The sequence below is a fragment of the Otolemur garnettii genome, unplaced genomic scaffold, assembly GCF_000181295.1.
Source record: "Otolemur garnettii isolate 467f Iridium unplaced genomic scaffold, OtoGar3 scaffold00332, whole genome shotgun sequence".
NCBI lineage: Eukaryota > Metazoa > Chordata > Mammalia > Primates > Galagidae > Otolemur > Otolemur garnettii.
In genome coordinates, this window is record NW_003852727.1 from 96,641 (window position 1) to 122,930 (window position 26,290).

The window sequence follows — 26,290 nt, forward strand, 5'->3', positions numbered from 1 at the left end:
ACGTGTGGCAAGAGCAGAAATTCAAGTACTATATACTGAGGTTGATCTAAAATCCCTCAAGACTCTTAAAGATGTGGTTGTATCCTATGGTCCAAAGACTCCATACACTCAAGGGCTTTTACATTCTTACTGTGGGGATCATTACCTTACACCCAGGAATTGGGAAAGATTAGCAGAGACAGTGCTTTCACCTTCTCAATGTTTGCTTTTTGATTCTTAGTGGAAAAAGGAAGCTACAGTTCGTAGTAATGATAATCCTGATTTGCCATACCATCAACAGACAGGTACAAGAGATTTTAGACAAGATAGACAGGTTGAAATTCCTAATAATATTTTATTAGAAATAAGGAGTATCTGTCTCCAAGCCTGGGCCCAACTTAATGGCCCTGGAGAAGAAAAATATTTTACAAAAATTATTCAAGGTTCTACTGAGCCATATGCTGAATTTCTTGCTAAATTTTGTACTGCCATCAGGTGAGCAATTCCTGGACCTGAGGCACAAGATATGTTATTATTATTTTTGGCTTATGAAAATGCTAACAAGGATTGCCAGAGGGTATTGACACCCATTAGGCATGAAGAAAATGCCCCAATTGAGAAATTTATTAAAGCTTATAAAAATATTGGCATCTCCTCTTTTCAATCTGCTCTTATAGGAGATCAGATAGGGGTCCATATGGCCGCTGCTTTCAAGAGCCACAATACAAGATGTTATAATTGTGGCAAAAGTGGCCACATAAGAAAGGATTATAATAAAGGCAAAAAAGAGAAAGCCTCTGATCCACCTTTACCTCTGAGTCTGTGTCACCATTGCAAGAAAGACAGGCATTGGAGAAACAAATAAATAAAGATGGCAACATGCTCCCTCCCAAGGAGCCAAGAAAACCCCAAATGGCCCTGACCTGGGGCCAGGAGAACAAAACAGGTTCAGCAGCCAAAACCTTTCCGGTAGCCACAGGAGCAACAGCACCTCCAGTTCAGCCGTCACCCGAAACCTTAACATCTTAAAATCTAATGGTTTTTCCACCCTTCAGGAGACTTTCATCCCAGCTACTGATGATATTACAATGCATAAGCCTAAAGCTTCTGAGGTTATTTTACAACAGCACCCCCCCCAAACCTTTGTTACTAATCTCTTTCATGCTACTCGTGACAGTGCTGCTTTAGATCTGCCCATAGTAGAAAAATAACTCTTACATACAGAAATACTCCCTATACTTTAGCTACGGGAATTTATGGCCCAATTCCTAAAGATTCTGTTAGTCTAATTACTGGCAGAAGTAGTTCTACAATTAAGAGATTGTTTGTTAATCTTAGAGTCATTGATCCTGATTATGAAGAAGAAATTTATGTCATGGTTTCTGTGTCTCAACCTATAGCGCTAACCATTTGGCTACATATCGCTCAATTGTCATTGCGTCCCTATTTTAAGGGGAAGTCTGCTCCAGTTGATAGAACAAGAGATTTTAGAAGTACACGGACTCATGTTTTTTGGCATACTTTTCTTAATGATTCTAGACTTAAGTGTAAAGTTTCATTTCAAGGTGGAAATGAAATTGAAGGGCTTGTTGATACTGAAGCCAACATCCCCATTATTGCTAATTTTGATTGGCCATCTTCTTGGAAAAAACAAATAGTTCAAGCCACTTTTGTGGAGTCAGGAACTATGTCTGGAATATGGAAGAGTATGGAAATTTTAACTTGTCAAGGCCCTGATGGCCAGCTGGCTACAATTAAGCCCTATGCTGCTCCTATTGCACTTACTCTGTGTGATAGAAATTTATTACAACAATGGGGGGGCTATGATTACACTATCCCTTCTACTGTAAGTATGGTTAGAAAAACATTCAGGAATCACAATTAGATCAAATTACTAATAATGAAAATTTTATTTTATATATTTTTCCTTCTGAACATTCCCCCACTGGATTAATAACTCAGAGTGATAATTTTATTGAATGGTGTTTTCTGCGCATAAGGCTGTTAAAAAACTCCAGCCTTATGTGGAAAAAATGACTCATATAATTATTAAAGGGAGGGAAAGGCTTCGACAAATGGTAGGAAGAGATCCAGATAAAATTATTGTTCCTATGACAAATAAACAAATTGCTAATATCTTCAAGATGTCACAAGATTGGCAAATTACTTTCATTAATTATTTAGGAGTATTAATAATCATTACCCCCCAGATAAAAAAAATACAGTTCCTTAAGAGAACTTCCTGGATTTTACCTAAAATTATAATGTCTCAACCTATTAATGTTTTAACCTGTTTTACTGATGCTAATAAACAAAGAAAAGCTGTCTATATATGTGGGACTAAACAAAAAATTAAACAATCTCCTTATCACTCTGTACAAAAGGCTGACCTATTTGCCTATTAGAAAATTTTCCTAATAATACCCTAAACATTATTACTGAATCTGGATATTCTGTTCACATGGTTCAAAATATTAAAAGTACTACATTATCTAATGATCACTCTGAATTATTTCAATTATTTAATTCATTACAGTTATTAATTCAAAATCGAAATTTTCCTTTGTACATTACCCATATTTGGGATCATACAAACCTACCAGGCCCTCTAAGTAAAGATAATTAAAAAATTGATTTCTTAATAGGATCTGTTCAAAGGGCCAAAGAGGAACATAGTCTCCATCATAATAATGCAGCTTCTTTCAGACATAAATTTCAAATAAAATAGAAGCTAAAGAAATTTTACATTCCTATCCCACTCATCAATGAATATCTACCCCCTCTTTACCTAATGGAACAAATCCTAGGGGGATTAAGTCCAATAACCTATGGCAAATAAATGTAACTCATTATATGGAATTTGGTAAATCTTAATATATCTATCATTCAGTTGATACCTATTCTCAGTTTTCATGGACCACACCATTAACCTCCAAAAAAGCAGATGTTGTTATTACACACTTATTAGAAGCTTTTGCTGTTATGGGTGTCTCAATATCCATCAAAATAAATAATGGTTCTGCCTATATTTCCAATAAATGTCAATCATTTTTTTAAGCATATCACATATTATAAGAATTTCAGGAAATAGCACTGGACAAGCTATCATTAAAAAACAAAATAGGACTTTAAAAGATATGCTCTTAAAACAGAAAGGGGGAATAGGATATAATGCTACTGCCTGTAATAGAATACACACAACTCTTTTAACTTCAAATTTTCTTAATTTGGATACTGAAGGAAAGGCTCCTTCTGATAAACTCTACCAGATTGGGTAAAAACAATACTACCAGCAATTAACCAGCCTGTGTATTACAAAGACATAATGAAAAATGAATGGCTTCCGGCTGTAGTAGTGCGTTGAGGTGGAGGGTATGCTCTTCTCTTCACAGGAAACAATGAATTCTGGTTCCCACATAAATACATCAAACTGCAACATGAAACCATGCCTCGGCCAATGGGCACAGTGAAGACGAACCAGGAATCTGACTGTGAGAATGTCCTCTCTGTCACTGGAGGAACAGAGAAATCAATTGATCCCCAGATCTAGTCAGAGACTGCAAAGAAACTGGAGCTCCCCTCCTCCAATAACATGGAGAGGGATCTCTCAACTCTACCAGGAAGCAAGAACAACCGTGATGATGAGCAATTAACTGGTGATCCCTTGAGCCTTGTTTCTTGCAATGATAGCCATACTTAATACACAGGTAAGTGCACAACAAAATTACACTTTTTGGAGTTACATTCCTAACCCACAATTATTAAGAGGAGTCTCATGGTTTGAACCATCAGTTTCTACCTATGTAAATGAAAGTTCATGGCTTCATGGACCATATGATGATTGAGATCCCTTTAAGCCAGAAGAAGAGGGGACAGTCCTTTCCAATTATTCCCAGGGAGTCATGGGTCAACCTATATGTTTAGGCCTGGAACCTCCTCATTTATCTTTTGGTTTACAACAGTGGGTTAGTTTAAGGAATAATTCTGGTCATCATGAAATGCATTTATTAACTACAATGACTTTTATTAAATTAATTTTAAAACATACATTATTGCCCCATTTGTCTTAGCGTAAGTTGCATATGTTTACTGATATTGCTAATTGGATTCATTGGTCAAAATGTCAAGACTCTTATTTGTATGCTTTGAGACAAACTAAATTTGTATCTATTACTGACTAGAGACCTTTAGCTTATGTGATGGAAAAATCAGGATCGGGTTCTAGTCAACTTAGTCATTATAGAAATTCTGCTGATATAATTTATCTTCATTAAAGGAGCTTTTGTAGAAAGAAAGTGGCTTTGCAACACCCACTCCAGGCATTTTATCTATCACAACCTGATTTATGGGAGGAGCTCTATTTGGATTACATGCATGGAAAGGTGTTCATATACATAAATCATTTTCAGCATACCTTTCATTTCGATTCGCAAGAAGCCCATTTTACTTATGCTTGTGTGAAACTGCCTTATGTTTGGCTAGTTGGAAATATTATCTGGAATAAAGATACTTGAGAAATACATTGTCCTGACAAATATAAAATGTTCACAAGTTTTAATGTATCTATAAGATTTAATTTTTCCCAAGATAGGATTTATCTACCCCGAGCCAGAACCAGTACTTAGCTCCCCGAGAAGATGATGAAACCATGGGAGGAGTCCCCAGCCATTTCCATTCTAGAAAGTTTAGCCCAGAAGCTGGCAAAGAGAACGAAAAGATTCACTGGCCTTCTGACTTGTGTTTTATTGGATTATCAAAAAACTTTTGTGGGTAAAAAAAACTAGTGAGCAGAACGCTGCTGTATTTTTGGCTATGGCAGTGTTAATCCAATAATTAGAAAGGGGGATACGTAGGGGTATAGCACCCCATGCTCAGACATGGCAGTTTAGCTTCATGTGCTCCCTACAGAAAATGGCTCTGAAATGGAGTTCTTTTCTCTGAGGTCTTGCCTGCAGCCTGCAGCAATGCAGAGACACTCTCACAAAAGAATACTAGAGAGCCAGGTCTGGGTCACAGCTGGAAGCTAGAACACCTGCATTGGGCTACTGTGTTCTGCTCCTCTCCCCTCATTAACATTATAATCACTTGTTTCAGTTTAGGGAAATGGGCTAACAAGAGCAGACAACCTGACTCCCTTATGTTTTAACCCCAAACAAAATCAACTGTATATGTGTTAGGCAGCAATCCTACTGAACTGGAAACTTAATGGCAGTTTCCTGATCTTACTTCACTTCTTTTTGATTGTATTGAATTCTTATTGAATGTTTTAGAGTATATAGGATAATCAGTAAAGTTGAGTGGGGGGTTGTTGTGCCAGATTGAGCCTCAACCTCCCTTCATATCAATCATTCTGTCTGTGGTTTTTTCTCTGCATCAACAAACAGAGGGCTCCGGGGAACACAAACATCCAGGGCTCATTTTTATCCCTTTCACCATTGTCAATTTAGGATTTGTTCTAAAATTTCTGGGTGGGTTTACTTTGCAGGTGGACCATCTATCACTATGGAGAATGGATCTGAGTATTTCATGTAGAGCTGGTCCAGTTATGGAAAATGTCCTAATATGTTGATATCAGTAAAGAGTTTGATTTCTCCATCACAAATGAAACTCAATTTAATGGAATACAGGATTCTGGGCTGTAAATTATTCTGTTTAATATGGTTGAAGATCCATTACCATCCTCTTCTGGCTTGATAAGTCTCCACTATAAGATATGCAGTCATTGTAATATTTTTCCCTTCATAAGTAATACTTTTTAAAAAATGATTTATATTGTTTGGGATTCACTGAGGATACAAAGAATTAGGTTACACGTATTATACTTGTTAAAAAAAGTCCCTCTTGGGGGGGCGGAGGCAAGATAGCCAACTGGAGCCAGCTTTCCACAGAGGCTCCTGTCCAGAAGGAGAGTTAAAGGACAGAAGGTTGTCAAGTAAGATGATGGTTTAGAGCTGAGCCAAGAGAGAAGGTTGAAGAACACACATCAACCCTACTGAGGTGAGCTACTAACCCAAGGATACAAACAATAAGTACAAAATCCATTGCCAAGCATACTGGAGTCCCCTCCCCCATGAGAATGGCTCACAGTATACTTTCTATAAACAAGTGAGAAGAGTTCGAACATCCTCCCATTTTATCCCACAGGAGAGACCCTCTAAAAACCGGACCTCCTTCCCCTGCTAGGGTGCCATGGCATTCTCCTGCCAAGCATAAAACTGTATAAAACTGTATATATTCTCTACCTGCAATTATGAACTCCCAGAACTCCCCTCCACTCTCACACTGAGGTCTGGAGGCTTGTCCTCCATGGAGTCCAGATTCTTGGGCATTTTCTTAAGAGGTGTGGAGAGAGCGTGGGCTGTTGTAGGTCTGTGCTGATTCTGCAGTATGTGGGTAAGGAGAAAACAGTGAACTGAAGGAACCATACAGGAAAAGGAGAGGCGGTTCCTCCCCCCACCCAGCACAGAGAAGCAACAGCAGGAGCAGGAAAAATAGGGCCCACACCACTAGGGATATTTTGAAAGGACACTCCCTGTCTCTCCAGGCAACCAGAGCAAGTCAGGCATCTCCAGTGGCAGGCACTGGTGGAAGAGATCTGGGATGGAAACACACGCTCCATGAGAAAAGGGTATGCCTGAGGCAGAACCGGCCTGGGCAGAGTGAGGTAGGATGGAGAATAGAAGATAGGACATGGCATACCTCTAGGGCAGAGCTAAGCCAGAAAGACTTTAGCCAGCCTAAGAAACACGTGGCCCTCAGGGGATCATAGCTGAGCCAATGGCAGGCAGGCTGAGGTTGGAACTCCGAGCCGAGTGTGAGCTCTAACTGCACCCGCCCCAACACAGACTGCAGGGCAAATAGACACACCCAGCTCTGGGCAATATGGCATAGACTGGGGCTGAGTCGCAGTTTCTATTAACTCAAACAGTGCCTGGTGCACAGGGAAATATAGCCAGGACAGAATCACAAATTCTGCACAAATATAAGTGTCAGCTTCATCAATCAGGGGCAGGGCTGGAACTGAGTGAACAGCCTCAGCTTGGATTAACCACTCGAGATTGTCAGGCCTAAGCTTCCTCTGCTGAATGGTGGAAGGGTGAGGAAGCCTGGCAAAGAAGACATAAGCTCTCTCTCTGATTCAGGCAGGCTCAAAGCCCTGAGCATCTGCTCATTGGAGGGAAGTGGATCATAGCCCTGTGGGGTTACAAGTGACTAGGTCTGACAGAGATGGAAGGTAGGGAAGGAGATATGGATCTTCCCAGACTAATTCATTTGCTGGGGGAGGGGTCCTTCTGACTCCATGGAGAACCAGAATGAATCATACTCGAGCTGCCAGCAGTCCCCTGCTATCTAGTTGCCAGAGACCTTTTGAATTCCCTCACTTGAGACAGGTGCTAACTGGAACAATTGATTTGGATCTCTTGGACTGGACCAATCACCAGAAGACTATCCAAAGTGGTACCCTTGGTGTGTGGTTGTGGGAAGGTTTGATTTTCCTTTTCAAGTTGTTGCCCATGGGGAGTAGGAGTCACTTAATTGCTGGTATTTATCCACAGCTGAGACTTAACCCAGAGGAACTGATTCACTAGGATAGGACAGAGTCCAGCTCAAAACAAGACAGAGCCACTTAGCCCCACCACACCCAGTAAGTTCCTAGTGTCTCAGGCCATAGCACTCCCCCATGCAAAGCTCTAGGAGAAAAGGTACAGACACCAGTCCCAGCTCGTGGATAAAGGGCTGGTTAATCACTACTCCAGGAGCCCCCCAACCCAACTTCCCCTTATCTGCTCATCTAGCCAAATGGTGTAAAATAATCATGGGACAGAATGAGCAGAAAAACTCCAGTAACACAAAAAACCGAGTAAATCAACTCCCCCAAGGAAGGATATGGCAGTCGCAACTGAAGATCCCATTCATAGACAAATGGCTGAGATGTCAGAAATTAAATTCAGAGTTTGGATTGCAAATAAGATTAATAGAATGGAGGTAAAGTTGGAATTAGAAATTCAAAAGTTGTCTCAAGGATTCAATGAATTCAAAGACAAAATCACAAAAGATTTCGACACATTGAGACAAGAATTTGCAGGCCTCAAAGATCTGAGAAATACAGAAGAATCCCTCAGTACCAGAATGGAGAAAGCAAAAGAAAGGATTTTTGACATTAAAGACCAAGCTTTGGAACGCTCCCAAGAGCTCAACGAGGAAGAGAAATGGAGACAAAAACTGGATCATTCTCTCACAGAGCTCTGGGATAATTCAAAGAAAACTAATAATCGCCTTATAGGAATTCCTGAGGGTGACGAAATTGCTTTGCAAAGCACAGAGGCCCTTCTTCATGACATTATGAAGGAGAAATTTCCAGAAATGCCAAGAGATTCTAAAATTCAGATAGCAGACAGCATCAAAACCACAGCACGACTCAACTGGAATAAGACAACACCCAGACACATCATAATTAACTTCATTAAAGTTAATATGAAGGAGAAAATTCTGAAAGTAGCCAGATGTAAGAAAACCATAACCTACAAGGAGAAGAATATTAGAATGACTGCAGATCTCTCTGCTGAAACTTTCCGGAGGAATGGGGTGGTCATCAACTTTTAATCTAAAAAAAATAACTTTCAAACCAGGATCCTGTATCGAGCTAAAATAAGTTTCAATTATAATGTAGAAAGTAAATACTTTAACAAAATTTACATTGAAGAAACTTGCCATAACTAAACCAGCTCTTCACGATATTCTCAAACCTATCCTCCATAAGGACCAACACAATCCTCCACCACAGAAGTAAACTAAATCAGAAACTTTTGATCAAATTCCAACTTCCACAGTGGCAAAAGGATTAAAAATGTCCACTGGACTTTTGAAAAACTCAGTACCCAAAATTCTACCAAGTGTACCAATATTCTGAATTAATGTGAACAGCTTAAATTGTCCTCTAAAGAGGGACAGGTTAGCTGACTGGATACAAAAACTCAGGACAGGTATCTGCTGCATACAAGAATCTCATCCTACCTTAAAAGATAAATAGAAACTCTGGGTGAACAGATGGTCATCTAAATTTCAGGCAAATGGAAATCAGAAAAAAGCAGGTCTTGCAATTTTATTAGCAGATACAATAGGCTTTGAACCAACAAAAGTAAGGAAAGATAAGGATGGTCACTTCATCTTTGCCAAGAGTAACACTCAATATGAGATTTCAATTATTAACATTTACACGCCCAACCAAAATGAGCCTCAATTTATAATAGAGACTATTAACAGACATGAGTAACTTGATTTACTCCAGCTCCATAACAGTCAGATATTTTAACACTTGTTTGGCAGGGCTGGATACATCCTCAAATAAGAAACTGAGCACAGAAATTTTAGACTTAAACTTACCCATTCAACATTTGGATTTAATAGACATCTACAGAACACTTCACACTTACAAAATTGAATACACATTCTTCTCATCTGCCCACAGAACATACACCAAAATTGATAACATCTTAGGTCCCAAGTCTAACCTCAGCAAATTCAAAAGAATAGAAATTATTCCTTGCATCTTCTCGGATCATCATGGAATAAAAGTTGAACACTGTAGCAACAGGAATCTGCACGGTCATACAAAAACATGGAAGCTAAATAACCTTATGCTGAATAATAGCTGGGTCATAAATGAGATTAAAAAGGAAATTACCAAAGTTTTGGAACAAAATGATAATGAAGACATGAGTTATCAGAACCTCTGGAATATGGCAAAGGGAGTCCTAAGAGGGAAATTTATAGTATTGCAAGCCTTCCTCAAGAGAACGGAAAGAGAAGTTAACAACTTAATGGGAGATCTCAAGCAATTGGAAAAGGAAGAACATTCCAATCCCAAACCCAGCAGAAGAAAAGAAATAAGCAAAACTAGAGCAGAATAAAATAAAATTGAAAAGAAAAGGATTATATAACAGATCAACAAATCAAGAAGTGGCTCTTTTGAAAAGGTCAATAAAATAGATAAACCTATGGCAAACCTAACCAAGAAAGAAAGAGTAAAATTTCAAATTTCATAAATTAGAAATGGCAATGATGAAATAACAGACTCCTCAGAAATTCAGAAAATCCTTAATGATTATAAGAAACGTTATTTTCAGAAATACGAAAATCTTAAGGAAACTGACCAATACTTGGAAGCACAACACCTTCCAAGACTTAGCCAGAATGAAGTGGAAAATTTGAACAGGGCTGTATCAAGTTCTAAAATAGCATCAACTATACAAAATCTCCCTAAAAATAAAAGCCTGGGACCAGATGGCTTCACATCAGAATTCTACCAAACCTTTAAAGAGGTACTAGTACCTATATTACTCAACTTTTTCCAAAATATAGAACAAGAAGGAATACTACCCAACACAATCAATGAAGCAAACATCACCTTAATCACCAAACTAGGAAAAGATCCAACAATTAAAGAAAATTATAGACCAATATCACTAATGAATACTGATGCAAAAATATTCAACAAAATCCTAACAGAATCCAGCAACACATTAAACAAATCATAGACCATAACCAAGTGGGTTTTATCCCAGGGTCTCAAGCCTGGCTCAATATACATAAATCTATAAATATAATTCATCACATAACCAACTTATAAAGCAAAGATCATATGATTCTCTTAATTGATTCAGAAAAAGCTTTTGATAATATCCAGCATCCCTTCATGATCAAAACACTTAAGAAAACTGGCATAGAAGGGACATTTCTTAAACTGATAGAAGCCATCCACTACAAACCCACAGCCAATATTGTATTGAATGGAGTTAAACTGAAATCATTTCCACTCAGATCAGGAACCAGGCAAGGTTGCCCATTGTCTCCACTGCTCTTTAACATCGTAATGGAAGTTTTAGCCATTGTAATTAGGGAAGAAAAGGTGATTAAGGGCATCCATATAGGAACAGAAGAGATTAAACTTTCACTTTTCGCAGATGATATGATCGTATATCTAGAAAACACCAGGGATTCTACTACAAAATTCATAGAAGTGATCAAAAAATACAGCAGTGTCTCAGGTTACAAAAGCAATAGTCATAAATCTGTATCCTTTATATATACCAACAATAGTCAAGTGGAAAAAACAGTCAAGGACTCTATTCCGTTCACAGTAGTGCCAAAGAAGATGAAATATTTGGGAGATAACCTAACAAAGGACGTGAAGACCTTGATAAAGAGAACTATGAAACTCTAAGAAAAGAAATAGCTGAAGATGTTAAAAAATGGAAAAACATTCTACGCTCAACACTGTTAAAATGTCCATACTACCCAAAGCAATATACAATTTTAATGTAATCTGTATTAAAGTTCAACTGTCATTCTTTAACAATATCAAAAAAAAATACTTCATTTTATATAGAATGAGAAAAAACTTCAAATAGCCAAGATATTATTCAGAAATGGCTCAAGTGGCTAAGGTGCCAGCCACATACACCTAAGGTGGTGGGTTCAAATCCATTCTGGGCCCACGAAAACAACAATGACAGCTGCAACCAAAAAAAATAGTTGGGTGTTGTCGTGGGCACCTGTGCTCCCAGCTACTTGGGAGGCTGAGGCAGGAGACTCGCTTGAGCCCTGGAGTTGGAGGTTGCTGTGAGCTGTGATGCCATAGCACTCTACCCAAGGGGATAGCTTGAGGCTCTGTCTCAAAAAAAAAAAAAAAAAAGCAGGAGCCATTATGCTACCAGACCTCAGACTATACTATAAATCGATAGCATTCAAAACAGCATGGTACTGGCAGAAAAACAGAGAGGTACATGTATGGAACAGAATAGAGAACCAAGAGATGAACCCAGCTACTTACCGTTATTTGATCTTTGAAAAGCCAATTAAAAACATTCAGTGGGGAAAAGATTCACTATTTAACAAATGGTGCTGGGTGAACTGGCTGGCGACCTGAAACTGGACCCACACTTCTCACCATTAACTAAGATAGACTCTCACTGGATTAAAGATTTAAACCTAAAACATGAAATTATAAAAATACTAGAAGAAAGTGCAGGGAAAACTATTGAAGAAATCAGCCTGGGCAAATATATATTTTTTATTATTAATGAGGACACCCTGGGCAATTGAAGCAACATCAAAACTATACTCCTGTGACCTGATTAAATTAAAAAGCTTGTACACGGCTAAGAACACAGTTAAGTAAAGCAAGCAGACAACCCTCAGAATGGGAGAAAATAATTGCAGGTTATGTCTCCCAACAAAGTTTTAATAACTAGAATCCACAAAGAACTCAAACGTACTGGCAAGGAAAAAACAAGTGATCCCATCTCAGGGTGGGCAAGGGACTTGAAGAGAAGCTTCTCTGAAGAAGACAGGTGCATGGCCTACAGACACGTGAAAAAATGCTCACCATCCTTAATCATCAGAGAAATGCAAATCAAAACTACTTTGAGACATCATCTAACTCCAGTAAGATTATCCCACATCACAAAATCCCAAAACCAGAGATGCTGACGTGGATGTGGAGAAAAGGGAACACTTCTACACTGCTGGTGGAAATTGAAACTAATATGTTCCTTTTGGAAAGATGTTTAGAGAACACTTAGAGATCTAAAAATAGACCTGCCATTCGACCCTATAATTCCTCTACTATGTATGTATCCAGAAAACCAAAAATCACATTATAACAATGATATATATATACCAGAATGTTCATTGCAGCCCAATTCATAATTGTTAAGTCATGGAAGAAGCCCAAGTTTCTATTAACCCGTGAATGGATCAATAAATTGTGGTATATGTACACCATGGAATATTATGCAGCCTTAAAGAAACATGAGACTTTACCTCTTACATGTTTACACGGATGCAGGTAGAACATATTCTTCTTAGCAAAGTATCTCAAGAATGGAAGAAAAAGTATCCAATGTACTCAGTCTTACTATGAAACCAATTTATAGCTTCAATATGAAAGTTATAACCCAATTATACCCCAAGAAGAAGGGGAAAGTGGAGAGGAAGGATGGGGAGGGGGAAGGATGGGTGGAGGGAGAGTAATTGGTGGTACACAATTACTTAGGTACACACCTAAGGTGCATCTTACAAGGGTACATGTGAAATTTACTAAGTGTAGAATATAAATGTGTTAACACAATAACTAAGAAAATGCCATGAAGGTTATGTTAGCCAGTTTGATAAAAGTATTTCAAATTGTATATAAAACCAGCACATTGTACCCCATGATTGCATTAACATACACAGCTATGATTTAATAAAAAAAAAAAGAAATTTAACTTCACTAATTAAAAAAAAGTCCCTCTTATAATTGTGTCCCACACTCAAGAGGTGTGCCATATCCCATGAGTTCCATCCCCCTCCCTCTTGCACTCTCCCTACTTGCTCATTCCCCTAATCCCACTTTGTATTACCTTATCTACTACATTCATATTAGAATTCAGTACATTGCATTCTTGCTTCTCCATTCTTTTGATGCTATACTAAGAATGTAATCCACCTGCATCGAGGTTAACACAAAGTCTCCGTGTTCTCTAGTGGTTGAATAGTACTCCACGATACACATAAACCATAGCTTGTTAATCCATTCCTGGGTTGGTGGGCATTTAAGCTGTTTCCTTAGCTGTACAGAAGTTTTTCAATTTAATTAAGTCCCATTTGTTTATTTTTTTTGTTGTTGGAATTGCTACTGAAGGCTTCTTCATAAAATCTTTCCCCAGGCCAGTATCTTCAAATGTTTTCCCCATACTTTCTTGGAGGATTTTTATTGTTGCATACCTTAGATTGAATTTATCCACCTTGAATCAATTTTTATAAGTGGTGAGAGGTACAGGTCCAGTTTCAGTCTTTTATATGTGGTTACCCAGTTCCCTAAACACCATTTATTGAATACAGATTCTTTTCCCCAGTGTATGTACTTGTTTGGTTGATGAAAGATCAGGTAGCCCTAAGATGAATTTCATCTCATGGTTTTGTATCTGGTTCCAAATGTCATTGTCTCTATTTTTGTTCCAATACCATGCTGTTTTGATCACTATGGCCTTGCAGTATAGCCAAAAGTCTGGTTAGGGTTATGCTCCCAGCTTTATTGTTATTATTAAGAATTGATTTGGCTACACAAGGTTTTGTTTGGTTCCATACAAAATGAAGAGTTATTTTTTCCAAATGTTGAAAGTATAATGATGCTACTATAATGAGGATTGCATTGAATCTGAAGATTGTTTTTGGTAGCATAGACATTTTTATGATGTTGATTCTTCCCAGCCATGATCATGGTATGTTCTTCCAAATTTTTAATGTCTTCTGCTAGTTCTTTTCTTAGGATTTTGTAACTTTCTTTGTAGAGGTCCTTTACCTCTTTTCTTATGGATATTCCTGGGTATTTCTTATTTATTTTATGTTACTGTGAAGGGAACTGTGTCCTTGATTAGCATCTCATCTTGGCTGTTATTGGCATAATACAAAGGCTACTGATTTGTGGACATTGATTTTATAACCTGAAACATTGCTTCATTTTTTGATCATTTCCAGGAGAATAGGGTTGAGTCTCTGGGGTTCTCTAAGTATGAGATCATATCATCAGCAAAGAGAGAGAGTTTGATCTCCTCTTCACCCATTCCCTTTTGGATGCCCTTTATTTCCTTCTTTTGCTGATTGATTTGGCTAGAAATTCTACCACTATGTTGAATAGTAGTGGTAATAGAGGACAACCTTGTCTGGTTCCAGTTCAAAGTAGAAAAGCTTTCAGTTGTACCCCATTCAGTGTAATATTAATTGTGAGTTTATTGTAGATGGCTTTGTTCAGATTTAGAAATGTGCCACCCCTGCCTATATGCTTAAGTGTTCTAATTAGAAAATGATGCTGAATTTTAGCAAATGCTTTTTCTGCATCTATGGTCTTTGATTTGCTTCTATTAATATGGTGAATTATGTTTATGGACATGAATATGTTAAACAAGTCTTGCATCCCTGGGATGAAACCTACTTGATCGTGATGAATGATTTTTTTTAATGTGTAGCTGCCATCTATTAGCTAGAATTTTACTGAGAATTTTTACATGTATATTCATTAGTGAAAGTGGTCTGATGTTCCCCTTTTTAGTTGTGTCTTTTCCTGAGTTTGGTATCTGGATGATATTTATTCCATAGAACATGTTGGGTAAGATTCCTTCCTTCTCAACATTTTGGAATAATTTCTGCAGTATGGGTATAAGCTCTTCTTTGTAGGTTTGGTATTATTGTGGTGTGAAGCCATCGAGATCAGGGCTTTTTGTTGCTGTTGTTGGGAGATTGTTTATTGTTTCTTTGATCTCAGTTCTTGAAAAATAGGTCTGTTCAAGAGATATATTTCTTCTTGATTAAGTCTAGGGAAAGGGTATGATTGCAGGTATTGATGCATTTCTCCACATAATCAAATTCCTGGGCACAGAGTTCCTTGTAGTACTCAAAGATGATGTCTTATACCTCTGTGGCATCTGTTGTTATTTCCTCATTATCATTTCTGACTGAGGTTATAAGATTGCACTTTTCTGTTGTAATTGCCAAATTTTATCAATTTTATTTATTTTTTTTGAAAAACCAACTCTTTGTTTTATTAATTTCTAAACTATTCTTTTCATAAATCTCGGATTTAATTTTGGTTATTTATTTTCTTCTGTTGGGTTTGAGATTAGATTATTCTTCTTTTCTAATTCCAGAAGATGGTTCATTAGTTAGTAGATGCATTCTTGTTTTTTTTTTTTTTTTTTTTTTTTTTGAATGCAGGCATCTAATGAGATAAACTTCCCTCTTAAAACTGCTTTTGCCATATTCCACAGGTTTTGGTAACTTGTGTCTTCATTGTTGTTATGTTTGAGGAATTTAACGATTTTCTCTTTTATCTCTTCCTGAACCCAACTATTATTCAATATAAGGTTGTTTAATTTCCATGTATAGGGATGAACATTTTTGTTGCAGTACAGTTCCAGCTTTATTTCCTTGTGGTCTGAGATGTACAAGGTAAAATTTCTGTTCTTTTATTAATTTTGCAAAGGTTTGATTTGTATCCTAGGATGTGGTTGATTTTGGAGTACGTACCACCAGCTGACAAGAAAAACTTTTACCTTTGAGATAAAGATAATACAACACATGTTTGGATGGTGTGTTCTGTATATGTCTATTAAACCCATTTGTTCTAAGGTCACATTTAAGTCCTTTGTATCTTTGTTTAGTTTCTGGTTAGACAATCTGTCCAGTTCTATCAGAGGGGTGTTAAAGTCTCTGACTATTATGGTGTTATGGGATATCATATTGCTCAGACCCATGAAGGTCTGTTTTGTAAATCTGGGATCATTTACCTTGAGTGCATAAATATTGAAAATTGAAATGTCTTCATGTTGTATTGTTTCTTTGATCAGTATAAAGTATCCATCATTGTCTTTCTTGACTTTAGTTGGTTTAAATCCACTTGTATCTGAAAATAAGATTGTAACCCCTCTTTTACTCTGATTTACCAATTCCTTGAAATACTGTTTTCCACCCCTTAACCATGAATCTTGATTTGTCCTTCAAGGGTAGGTTTGTCTCCTATAGACAGCATATGGATGGCTTGTGCGTTTTTTTTCTTTCTTTTTGGCAGGGGCTGGGTTTGAATCCTCCACCTCTGGTATATGGGGCTGGTGTCCTACTCCTTTCAGCCAAAAGTGTCATCCTGGCTTGTGCTTTTTTTATCCAGTGAGCTGGCCTGTGCCTCTTCAGTGGTAAATTCAGTTCATTGACAAAAATTGAGAATTGATAAGTGTAGTGGAGTTCTATTCATCTTATTTTGTCAACTTCCATTGTGTACGTTTATCATTTGTGCCATGGTGGTAGCTATGTTTTGACCTTTATCTTCTGGGTGTTTACTCTGCTGATGGTCCATTGTCATCACAATGGATGTCAATGTTCAAAATAGGTCTACATTTTTCCTACAGAGCTTCTCTTGTGGCAAATTTCCTCAGTGCTTGTATATCCATAAAAGATTTAATTTCTCTATCCATTTTGAAGCTTTGTTTAGCAAGATAAAAAATTCTGGGCTGAAAATAGTTTTATTTAAGAATGTTGAAGGTAGATGACCATGCCCTTCTGGCTATGGAATTTTCAGTTGAAATGTCTGCTGTCAATCCAATAGTTCTGCCTCTGTAGGTCAGTTGGTGCTTATGCCTGTTTGCAGAATTTTTTCTTTCATCTTGACTTTGGATAGGTTCATTACAATATATCTTGGAGAGGCTCTGTTTTAGCTGAGATGACCCAGCATTCGCTATCCATCTGAAATGAGTGTTTCTGGGTCTTTAGTAAAACTTGGGAAGTTTTCATTTACAATAGATCCCAGTAGGGCTTCCATTCCTTTGGGACAAGCTTCTCCCCTCTTAAGAATCCCTATTAGTTGTATGTTTGAATGCTGAATGGAGTCTTGTACTTCTCTCAGCACCTGTTCTGCTTTCTCTCTCTTCTTTTCTGCCTCTTTAATTAGCTGAGTTAAGTCAAAAACTTTCTCTTCTAGCACTGAGGTTCTTTGTTCTCCAAGGTCTAACCTATTTTTGATACTTTATACTAGGCTTCCTCAAATTGCGGCCCACCTAGGACATTTATCCAGCCTGCTGGGTGTTTTTGCCACTGATGCCTGTCCTGCTTAGCAGCCAACTCGTCCTGGGGCCTTCAGTCCAGCCCTCCAATGGTCTGAGGGACAGTGAACTGGACCCCTGTTTAAAAAGTTTGAGGACCCCTGCTTTATACTGTATCTTTACATTCCCTGATTGTCTCCTTCATTTCCTTAAGGTCCACCATATCCTTCTATATTCTACATATCTCTCATTTGACTTTTGGTTTTGTCTTTCTGTTTTCTCTTCCATTCCTTTTATTGTCTTTATCATCCAATTTTAAATTCCCTTTCTCTTGAGTCCATTACTTCTTTATAGGTAGATTCTTCTGCAGTAGTTGCCTCATGGACCCTTGGGGAGAGTTCCTCTGTTTTGTTTTTTCATGTTGCCTGATTTTTTCTTTTGATTCCTACTCATGTGTGCTTTCTTCTTGTTCACCCCTTGTCCTCCTTTTTTCATCTCACTGCCTCCTTTTCTCCAAATTACCTTGTCTCAGAGCTTAGGTCTTGAAGTGGCCTCAGCCTGAACAAAGCCAAACTTCTTCCTCATGGCCAAATAAAACAGAAGTCCTTGCTCTTGATGCCAATATGTTGCAATATGTAGCCAGGACACCAGGTGGCACTGTGGGGTTCTTTTAGGATATGGAGAGCACAGCCAACAACCTGTATGGTCCTTATTCCAAACTTAGTTGCCTTCAATAATCATTTATTGTTTCCTTAGCACTCAGACAATGCGAGATTATGATCTTAAAGCTTACAAGCATCCTTCAGAGGTAGGTTTCACATTGCATGCTGACTCTAGATCCCGTGGGGTACAGGGAATCCCTCAGCCTATCCCAAAAGTGGAATTCTGCACCTGGGAGGCAGAATTAAGATGGCTATGCTTTAGGCCCCTGCTAAGACCTTCTCGCAACCTTCCCAGAATGGCAGTCCACTGGCCACTGTGACCCTCCCAATGTGTCTGCCTCACTAGTCACCAAACCTATGGCAAATCAACTCAAACTGGCATTCAAATATGGCTGGTGTATACAATTCAAGTCCACCTATCTTCCAAGCTTTCCACTCAACACGCAGCTTCCCCCAACAACTGAAAACTCTGGAAAGGTTTCCTCCCATTGGAGTCCAGCCAACCCCAGGTGGTCGCAATCACTTGTCTAATCATCAGGTTTCCACTGCTCCTGATCATACACTGTATCTAGCTCATCACCTCCTCACCGTGCTCCCTGAGCTACAACTCTGTGTAAGGTCCCATGACAGGTATGGCTACATTCTCTCTCTTTCCCCAGTTGTTTGAGAAGAGCTCAGCTTAAAGAACCTTCTGGTCTACCATCATGATCTATCCCCTCTGTAGTAATACTTTGCTTATACCTGGCTATTTGAAGTATTTTCTAGTTTCATCTTAATATAACATTAGAAAAATTAATTTCTATGTGTCTAGGAGAAGCTTTGTTTGGATTAAGTCATGCTGGGGTTTTGAAACTATCTATTATCTGAATATCTGTGTCTCTTGCAACACTTCTCCTTCAGAAATTCCTATAATTCAGATGTTTGACTTTTTAGTGTGATCCTCTCAGGGAATAATCTGATTTTGCTCTCCTTGGTTTTGCCTCTTTAAATGACTGAGATAGTTCAAAAGTGTTGTCTTCATTTTCTGAGATTCTTTCTTCACACCGTTCACCTCTATTTCTGAGAGTTTATATTGTATTTTGAAGCTGCCTGAATATCTTTTTCAATTTCTTAAGCTCTGTTAAATCTCTCCTCATTATGTCCATATCTTTGGTGACTTTGTCTTTGAATTTGTTAATTTCTTGAAAAAATTTCTGAACTACTTCTTCGGTTTTCTATTTCCATCATTTTCTCCATTCCAAGTATCCTATTTGCCATCCATATTCTGAATTCTATTTCTGACATTTCAGCAATTTCTTTGTGAATGGTATTTTCTGTTGTATCTTCTTTGAAATTCCCTGGGGGAATTGATCTGCTTTGATTTGTCATTTTTCCAGAGATCTTTTACTGATTCTTCAATGTATTTTCAACTTCTCTCTTTTTTAATATGTTAATTATGCTATTTTAGTTGATATGTGGCCCTGCTGAGTCCACCCTTGATTGTTGTAATGCCACTAGTCTGATCTTTGTTGTCTTTCTGCCTCTTTCTTGTTCCTGACACTTTACTTGGCCTGGGTGATGTGCACCTCTCTTTTCTCTGTGCACAGATCCTCACTTTTGGCTTCAGTTCACTTCAGTCTAATATCTTTCCCTCTGGACAGGAACCTATGATGAAAGCTTCTTGTAGTCAACCATCTTAATACCTCCCACCCAGATTGAACTTTTTAAACAATACTAGAATGTGAATGAGAACTCCAATTACCACTTAATTCTACTAAGTGACAATTCAGATGAAAATAAACCCAAATCAATTTATCTCAATGTTCGCTGAGTATCTAATATATTCAAGACTGTGCCAAGCCCTACAAATGATACAAAGATGAATAAGATTCAGTCACCTTGGAAAAGGTATACATATTTCAGTGGAATAGCTAAGTCAGTATACATAATATTACAAAAGAATTAAGAATGTAAGTGTTCTGAAACTAATTAAAATTAGTGCTCTTAAAACTTGAAAGGAAAATGGTTGTAATAGGAAACAATTACCTCATCTCCCATTTGTGGGACAAATGGGGAACGTCGAGGTATGGTATCCAAGATCCACTGAGGGGCAAACCATTCTTCACTGGGCTCACCTGCCATAGAAACCAGTCCTCCTTTCTAAAATATAAATACAAGAACACTATTATGTATGAAATATAGTTCACAAATATATAAAACACATGAATAATAGCATAAAAATAACAGGTAGATAACATTAAAAATAACAGGTCATAATAAAACCTAAAATATATAAATTTCAACAATTGTCCTTTAACAATTAATTACACATAATTTTTGTACCAATGAAGAATTGAGTTGTTCAATTTTGACTGATAGATAATAACACAATAACTTGACACCATATACTATCTAAAAACTATAACTTTCACTGTTCATGTCCTTTGAATTCTATGTAAATTCAAATACAAGTAATACAATAATATATTGTCAGTAAAACAGTGACAACCAAGAAGATAATTATGAGTACTAAAACAACAGACTTCAGAATTATATATAACTTTTCAAAATTAAAATTCCAATAAAATTCACTCTAAATCAGTGATTCTCAACCTGTGGGTCGTGACCCCTTTGGGGGTTGCCTAAGACCACTGGAAAATACACATTTCCAATGGTCTTTGGATAACAGTAGCAAAATTACAGTTATGAAGTAGCAACGAAAATAATTTTATGGTTGGGGGTCACCACAACATGAGGAACTGTATTAAAGGATCACGGCATTAGGAAGGTTGAGAACCACTGATCTAAATGAATTTACAGTGCAGAAGAGAAATAGTCACTGAGATGAAATAAAAACATGAAAGACTGAGAGTTCTATATAATTTTTCACACACTTCCCTGTTACACGTTAAAAATGTGTAGAATTTATGACTGGAAACACGATAAAGATAAAAATATATACCATACTAGCTTTTTACTTTAGAACATTGCTACATTTTGACAAACTGTCAGTGTTTTAATAATAAATTATGATAACCACATTCTAGTCTCTACTATCGATAACAGAATTATTTCAAAAATTCTTTAAATTTTGAATTTACTTAGTTTCTCAGGTAGAATGTTATCGTTAGAGAAAAGTCAAATATTACTGTTAAATATTTAAGTATGAAAGGCAAAACAATAATAAAAAGCAACAAAAACAAAATAACCTTCTTTCTAGTCTGTTTGGGTTTCTTTTGCCTTTCATCTAGTGACTTCAAATTCTCCTCCTCAGAGCTACTGCATATTTTCCGTGTTGCCTGTCTGGTTTGTCTTTTTGGAGGTTGCAAATTTATTCCAGCATCTGCTGTCCAATCAGAATATTCACTTGAAGAATCACTATAAATAAATCAGAATTACAAATGCTTAAGTATGAAAAAGGAATAGCTTTATCTCACAATGTAAAGATGATCATTTTGTAATTAAACATTATAAATGACAAGCCTGGTTTTGTTCTAACCTAATACAAAAAACTTTACTATAGAATTTTGATTGCTAACTAAGTGATTTTAATGAAATGCTTATTGGATAAAGTACAATGGTTGGTTTCCTATAACAGGATTTAAAATCCCTTTCCAAAATCACATAAGCTTCTTTAAATAAAGATGCACCTTATTCCTAGAAGTAGTAATATACAGTTATTTAAAACTGAAATAAATATATACATAGCCATATGTCACTCAATGAAGTGATTTAATCACTCATTAGGTCATTTATTTATTTATTTATTTATTTTTTGGCTGGGGCAGGGTTTGAACCCACCACCTCTGGCATATGGGGCTAGCGCCCTACTCCTTTGAGCCACAGGTGCCACCCCATTAGGTGATTTTTTGTTGTGCAAATATCATAGAGGGTACTTACACAAAGCTAAATGTTATAGTCTATTATATACCTATACAGTATAGCCTATTGGTCTTAGGTTACAAATCTGTACAGCATGTTACTGTACTGAATACTGTAGGCTACTGTAACATAATGGTGAGTATTGGTGTATCCAAACATATCTAAATAGAAAAGGTATAGAAAACATATAGTATAAAAGAGAAAAAATTATATCCCTATACAGGGAATTTAACATAAATAGAGCTTTCAGGATTGGAAGTTGCTGTAGTGAAATCAGTGAGTGAGCAGTGAGTGAATATGAAGGCCTAGCTTATTACTGTACAAGACTGTAGATTTTATGAAGACTGTATACTTAGGCTACACTAAATTTATCAAAAATATTTTTCTCTCTTTAATAATAAATTAACCTTAGCTTACTTTAGATATTTTTTCCCAAACAGATTTATTGAACATAACAAAATTGTATATACAAAGTGACCTAGACCTGCAACTTCAAAACATTATCCTTTCTTACTTGATAGGTTGGTCCACAGAGGGTTAAGAAACAAATTACTTTAAAATAAATAGAAAAGTACCAGTGTCCATTATATGAATAGCCTAACTGCTGGAACTTTAGTAGTTCTATAAGATAATTAACATAGGTAAGACTGAATACCTATGAAAGGCTGCTAGAGAACTGATAAGAGATGTCAAGAGGCTATTTTGTATAACACCACTGTGATGTCATCACATTACTAGACCATAATGTTCCTATTCTCTGATTCCAGCATGTAATAGGAGTTCAGTGGGGTCAGAGGTCAGCTTAGCTGTTTTCTATGTTAGAACAGCTGTCACTCCAGCATGTTCATCTCACAGGGTCCCACAGCAGCCCAAATTAAGTCCTTGTGAATCTGTGCACAGTATTCCAACAATGGACAGATTCTTCACTATGTCCTCTAAGTTGTGCTCCAAGGCTGCCTCCATCCCATCTGCCATCCACCTTAGCCCAGGGCTTACTGTAAAAATTTTACTTTATAACTTTTTAACTTTTTGATTCTTCTGTAATCATATTTAACTTAAAACACAAAGAAAACTGAACAAAATATTTTCTTTCTTTTTATCCTTATTATATAAGCTTTCTTTTTTTAAAAAAAAATTTTAATTAATTTTTTTTTTACTTTGTTAAATCTAAGATACAAACAGACACATTAGCTTATGCCTACATAGGGTCAGGGTCATTAAAATCACTGTCTTGTACTTCTACATCTTGTACCAATAGAAGGTCTTCAGAAGCAGTAAGAAACATGGAGCTATCATCTCATATAACAATGACATCTTCCTCCTGAGTTTATTTCACAATTAATTAACTTATTTTTGGTAAGTAGAAAGAGTATATTCTAAAATAACAATCAGAAGTATAGTACAGTAAATAAATTATTAGCATAGTCATTTATTATTAATTATTATGTATTATCAACATATGCTATACTGTTATACAACTGGCAGCATATCAGGTTTACAATAGCATTACCAAAAATACACGAGTAATGCTATAGTGATGATGTCACTAGGTGATTTGAATTTTTCAGCTCTATTATAAACTTATGAGATTGCAGTTGAATATGGGATTTGTAGTTGACTGAAATATTGTTGCAGTGCATGACTATAATTGCCAACATGTAGAATCTTGAATTTAAAAAGAACCTGGTTTTATAAAGTAACTGAAAAGATACTGGAAAAACTAGGATAAAACAAGTCTCTAGGCTTCTAGCCTAGTAGTATTCTTTCCACAATAAAAAACTATTGTAATTCTAGATTTTACAAATTCCTACAAGAACATAACTTCATATTAGAATTGTTAAATAATTTTGACAAAAATCAAAGCCATCCAAACTACCTGGAAGAACTTTCACTTTGCCATTCAATAACAGGATCGTCTATAGAAGCATCACTTGTGCCAATGGTTTCATCTTCCTGAAACAGAACCAGCAATTGAAATACTTGCTTATGTTGCCAGCATTCTAGTAATTAGCAAACCACTACCTGTTTAATAATACTTTTTTATCCCCTCAATAAAATATTCTAGTTAAAACACACATAATTATTTTTCTAGGTATAACTCATAGCTCAGCCTATGGGCTATTTAAAAAATTCGAACATATCTTATTGATATGAAACATCTTTTTTATTATTTTAAAGACTGAATGGAGTCCATTAGTCTAAATATAATGTTCTTAAATGCTATAAATATTATTTTAAAAATTTCCATGTCTCTACTGAGTTAATACAATTACTCTCTACATAATTATTAAATTTAAAAACCTAAATTTTTTATTATGTAAAATTTCAAACATACCACAGTAGAGAGAATGAAATGTTTAGACCAGCACAGTTTACAATCACAAAGTTGTGAAAACAACCCAAGTGCTCGTCAATACATGGAACAATAAAATAATAAAATGTGGAATACATATATCATGAAGACTACTAGCTATAAAAAAATGGTGATCTAGTATCTTTGGTAACACAATCTGGATGGAACTGGGAACCAGTCTTCTAAGTCAAGTTATCACAGCAATGGAAAAACAAATACCACATGTGTTGAATATTAATTTGGAACTAGCTGATTAACACTTATGTGCACATATGGAAATAAAACTCATTAGAAATCTAGTAGGGGTGGAGTGGGAGGGTAAATAAACACCCAATGGGTACAACACACATATCCTGGCTGAAAGGCACATTTATAACATCAACATAAAATGTACAAATGCAAATTATATAATCAAATGTGTATACCCTGTAATACTCTGAAATAAAAAATAATAAGATAAAAATAAAAAATAACACAGAGAGAATTATCCTATATATACAATCTGTTTAGACAATAACTCACTGCCTATGTTAGTTTATCTATATCCTCACCTACCATCTTAAACCCTTGAGATTATTTTGAAGCAAATCCTGATCAAAAAATCATTTCACAATAAGTAAGATTATTGGGACGCCTAGTACAGCCTTAACCTTTTCTTCTCCTCATCATCCTCCTTCTACTAAGACAAGGACACAAAGGATCTACTTAGCCCCCCTTCATCCCTAAAGTTCATGCCAAAGGACCCTAACGTCCCAGGCAAGCTATGAAATGTGCCCAATTCCTAGGTCACATACGAAAGGCTTCTCTGACTTCCCCTGGTACAGACGTCACCTTTGCACCACCCAGGCAGGTTACTCTCCCCACCATCCCCTTTAAATAAATCTGGCCTAAACATCTCTGCTCTGGTCTTGCCTCTGAGTGCCACTGCTTACATCTTTCAAAGATTATGATTGTTTTTAAAGATATAACTACAACACTATCACTGTGTTACTTTACATTAAAAAGGCAGCATCGATTTCTGAACACTGATAATTCTTTTAATATCAAATTTTTCGTGGGTGGGGAATAGAAAGGATGTTTTTGATATGAGTTAAAGAATTATGACTGTCAGGGCAAGAACAGGAATACCATATAATGTCGATGCCTTATTTAAATTCCAATTATGCACTTAATAACTAAAGTTGTTAAGAAAAGAAAAGTGAGGAAGAACATAGAAAGAGGAATAAAATAATTGTTATAAAAGTCATTACCATGAAAAAGGCAGATTATAGAAAAATCAACACTCAATGATCTCCATGAGGAGTGAACTTAATAATAACAGAAAATATGTACACTATGTTTATCAAACAGGCAACCAGTTCTTAGACTGTATAACTTGTTATCATTGTTTATACTCCATTTCTTTCCACTTGCAGGAAGATTTCACCTCACTTTCTTCTTTGTCTCAAAGGCAATCTTTCGCTGGCATATTTGATACCCTCATCAACATAATATCTGAGGTACAAATCAGAGATGACATCTAAAGGAATTCACTATGATGCCCAAATTTGCCTACTGAATGCCTTTTTAATAAACCACTTAAAAAATAACAGTAAAAAAATTTTCTAGTAATATTAAAGAAGTGACTCTTTAAAATAAACTCAAATGCATAATAGCAAACTAGGAAACAAAAAATTACATTGAATATATAACAGCAGATAGCTAACCTCTGAGGAGCTCTCTGAGTTTTCCTGTACTCCTGAATTTTGACAAGATGTTTGTGAATTATGCTCTATGTTGGAGCGAGTTTGATAAGTATGCTGACGTTTATGCTGTGTTCTTCGTAAAGAACGCCCACAGCTTGGCTGATAATCATTCTGTAA

The 26,290-nt window shown here is 36.6% G+C and overlaps 1 protein-coding gene across 1 annotated transcript in view; it reads right to left on the reverse strand.

The window, feature by feature from the left end:
- BRWD3 (bromodomain and WD repeat domain containing 3) overlaps nt 1–26,290 on the reverse strand; it is a 175,390-nt gene that overhangs the window by 32,825 nt on the left and 116,275 nt on the right. The window contains exons 21-24 of the mRNA XM_003803556.3: nt 26,135–26,284; nt 23,952–24,028; nt 21,403–21,571; nt 20,240–20,353 (exon numbers count right to left, since the gene is read on the reverse strand). Of these exons, the coding sequence (XP_003803604.1) occupies nt 20,240–20,353; nt 21,403–21,571; nt 23,952–24,028; nt 26,135–26,284 (510 nt within the window). The remainder of the gene's footprint in view (nt 1–20,239; nt 20,354–21,402; nt 21,572–23,951; nt 24,029–26,134; nt 26,285–26,290) is intronic.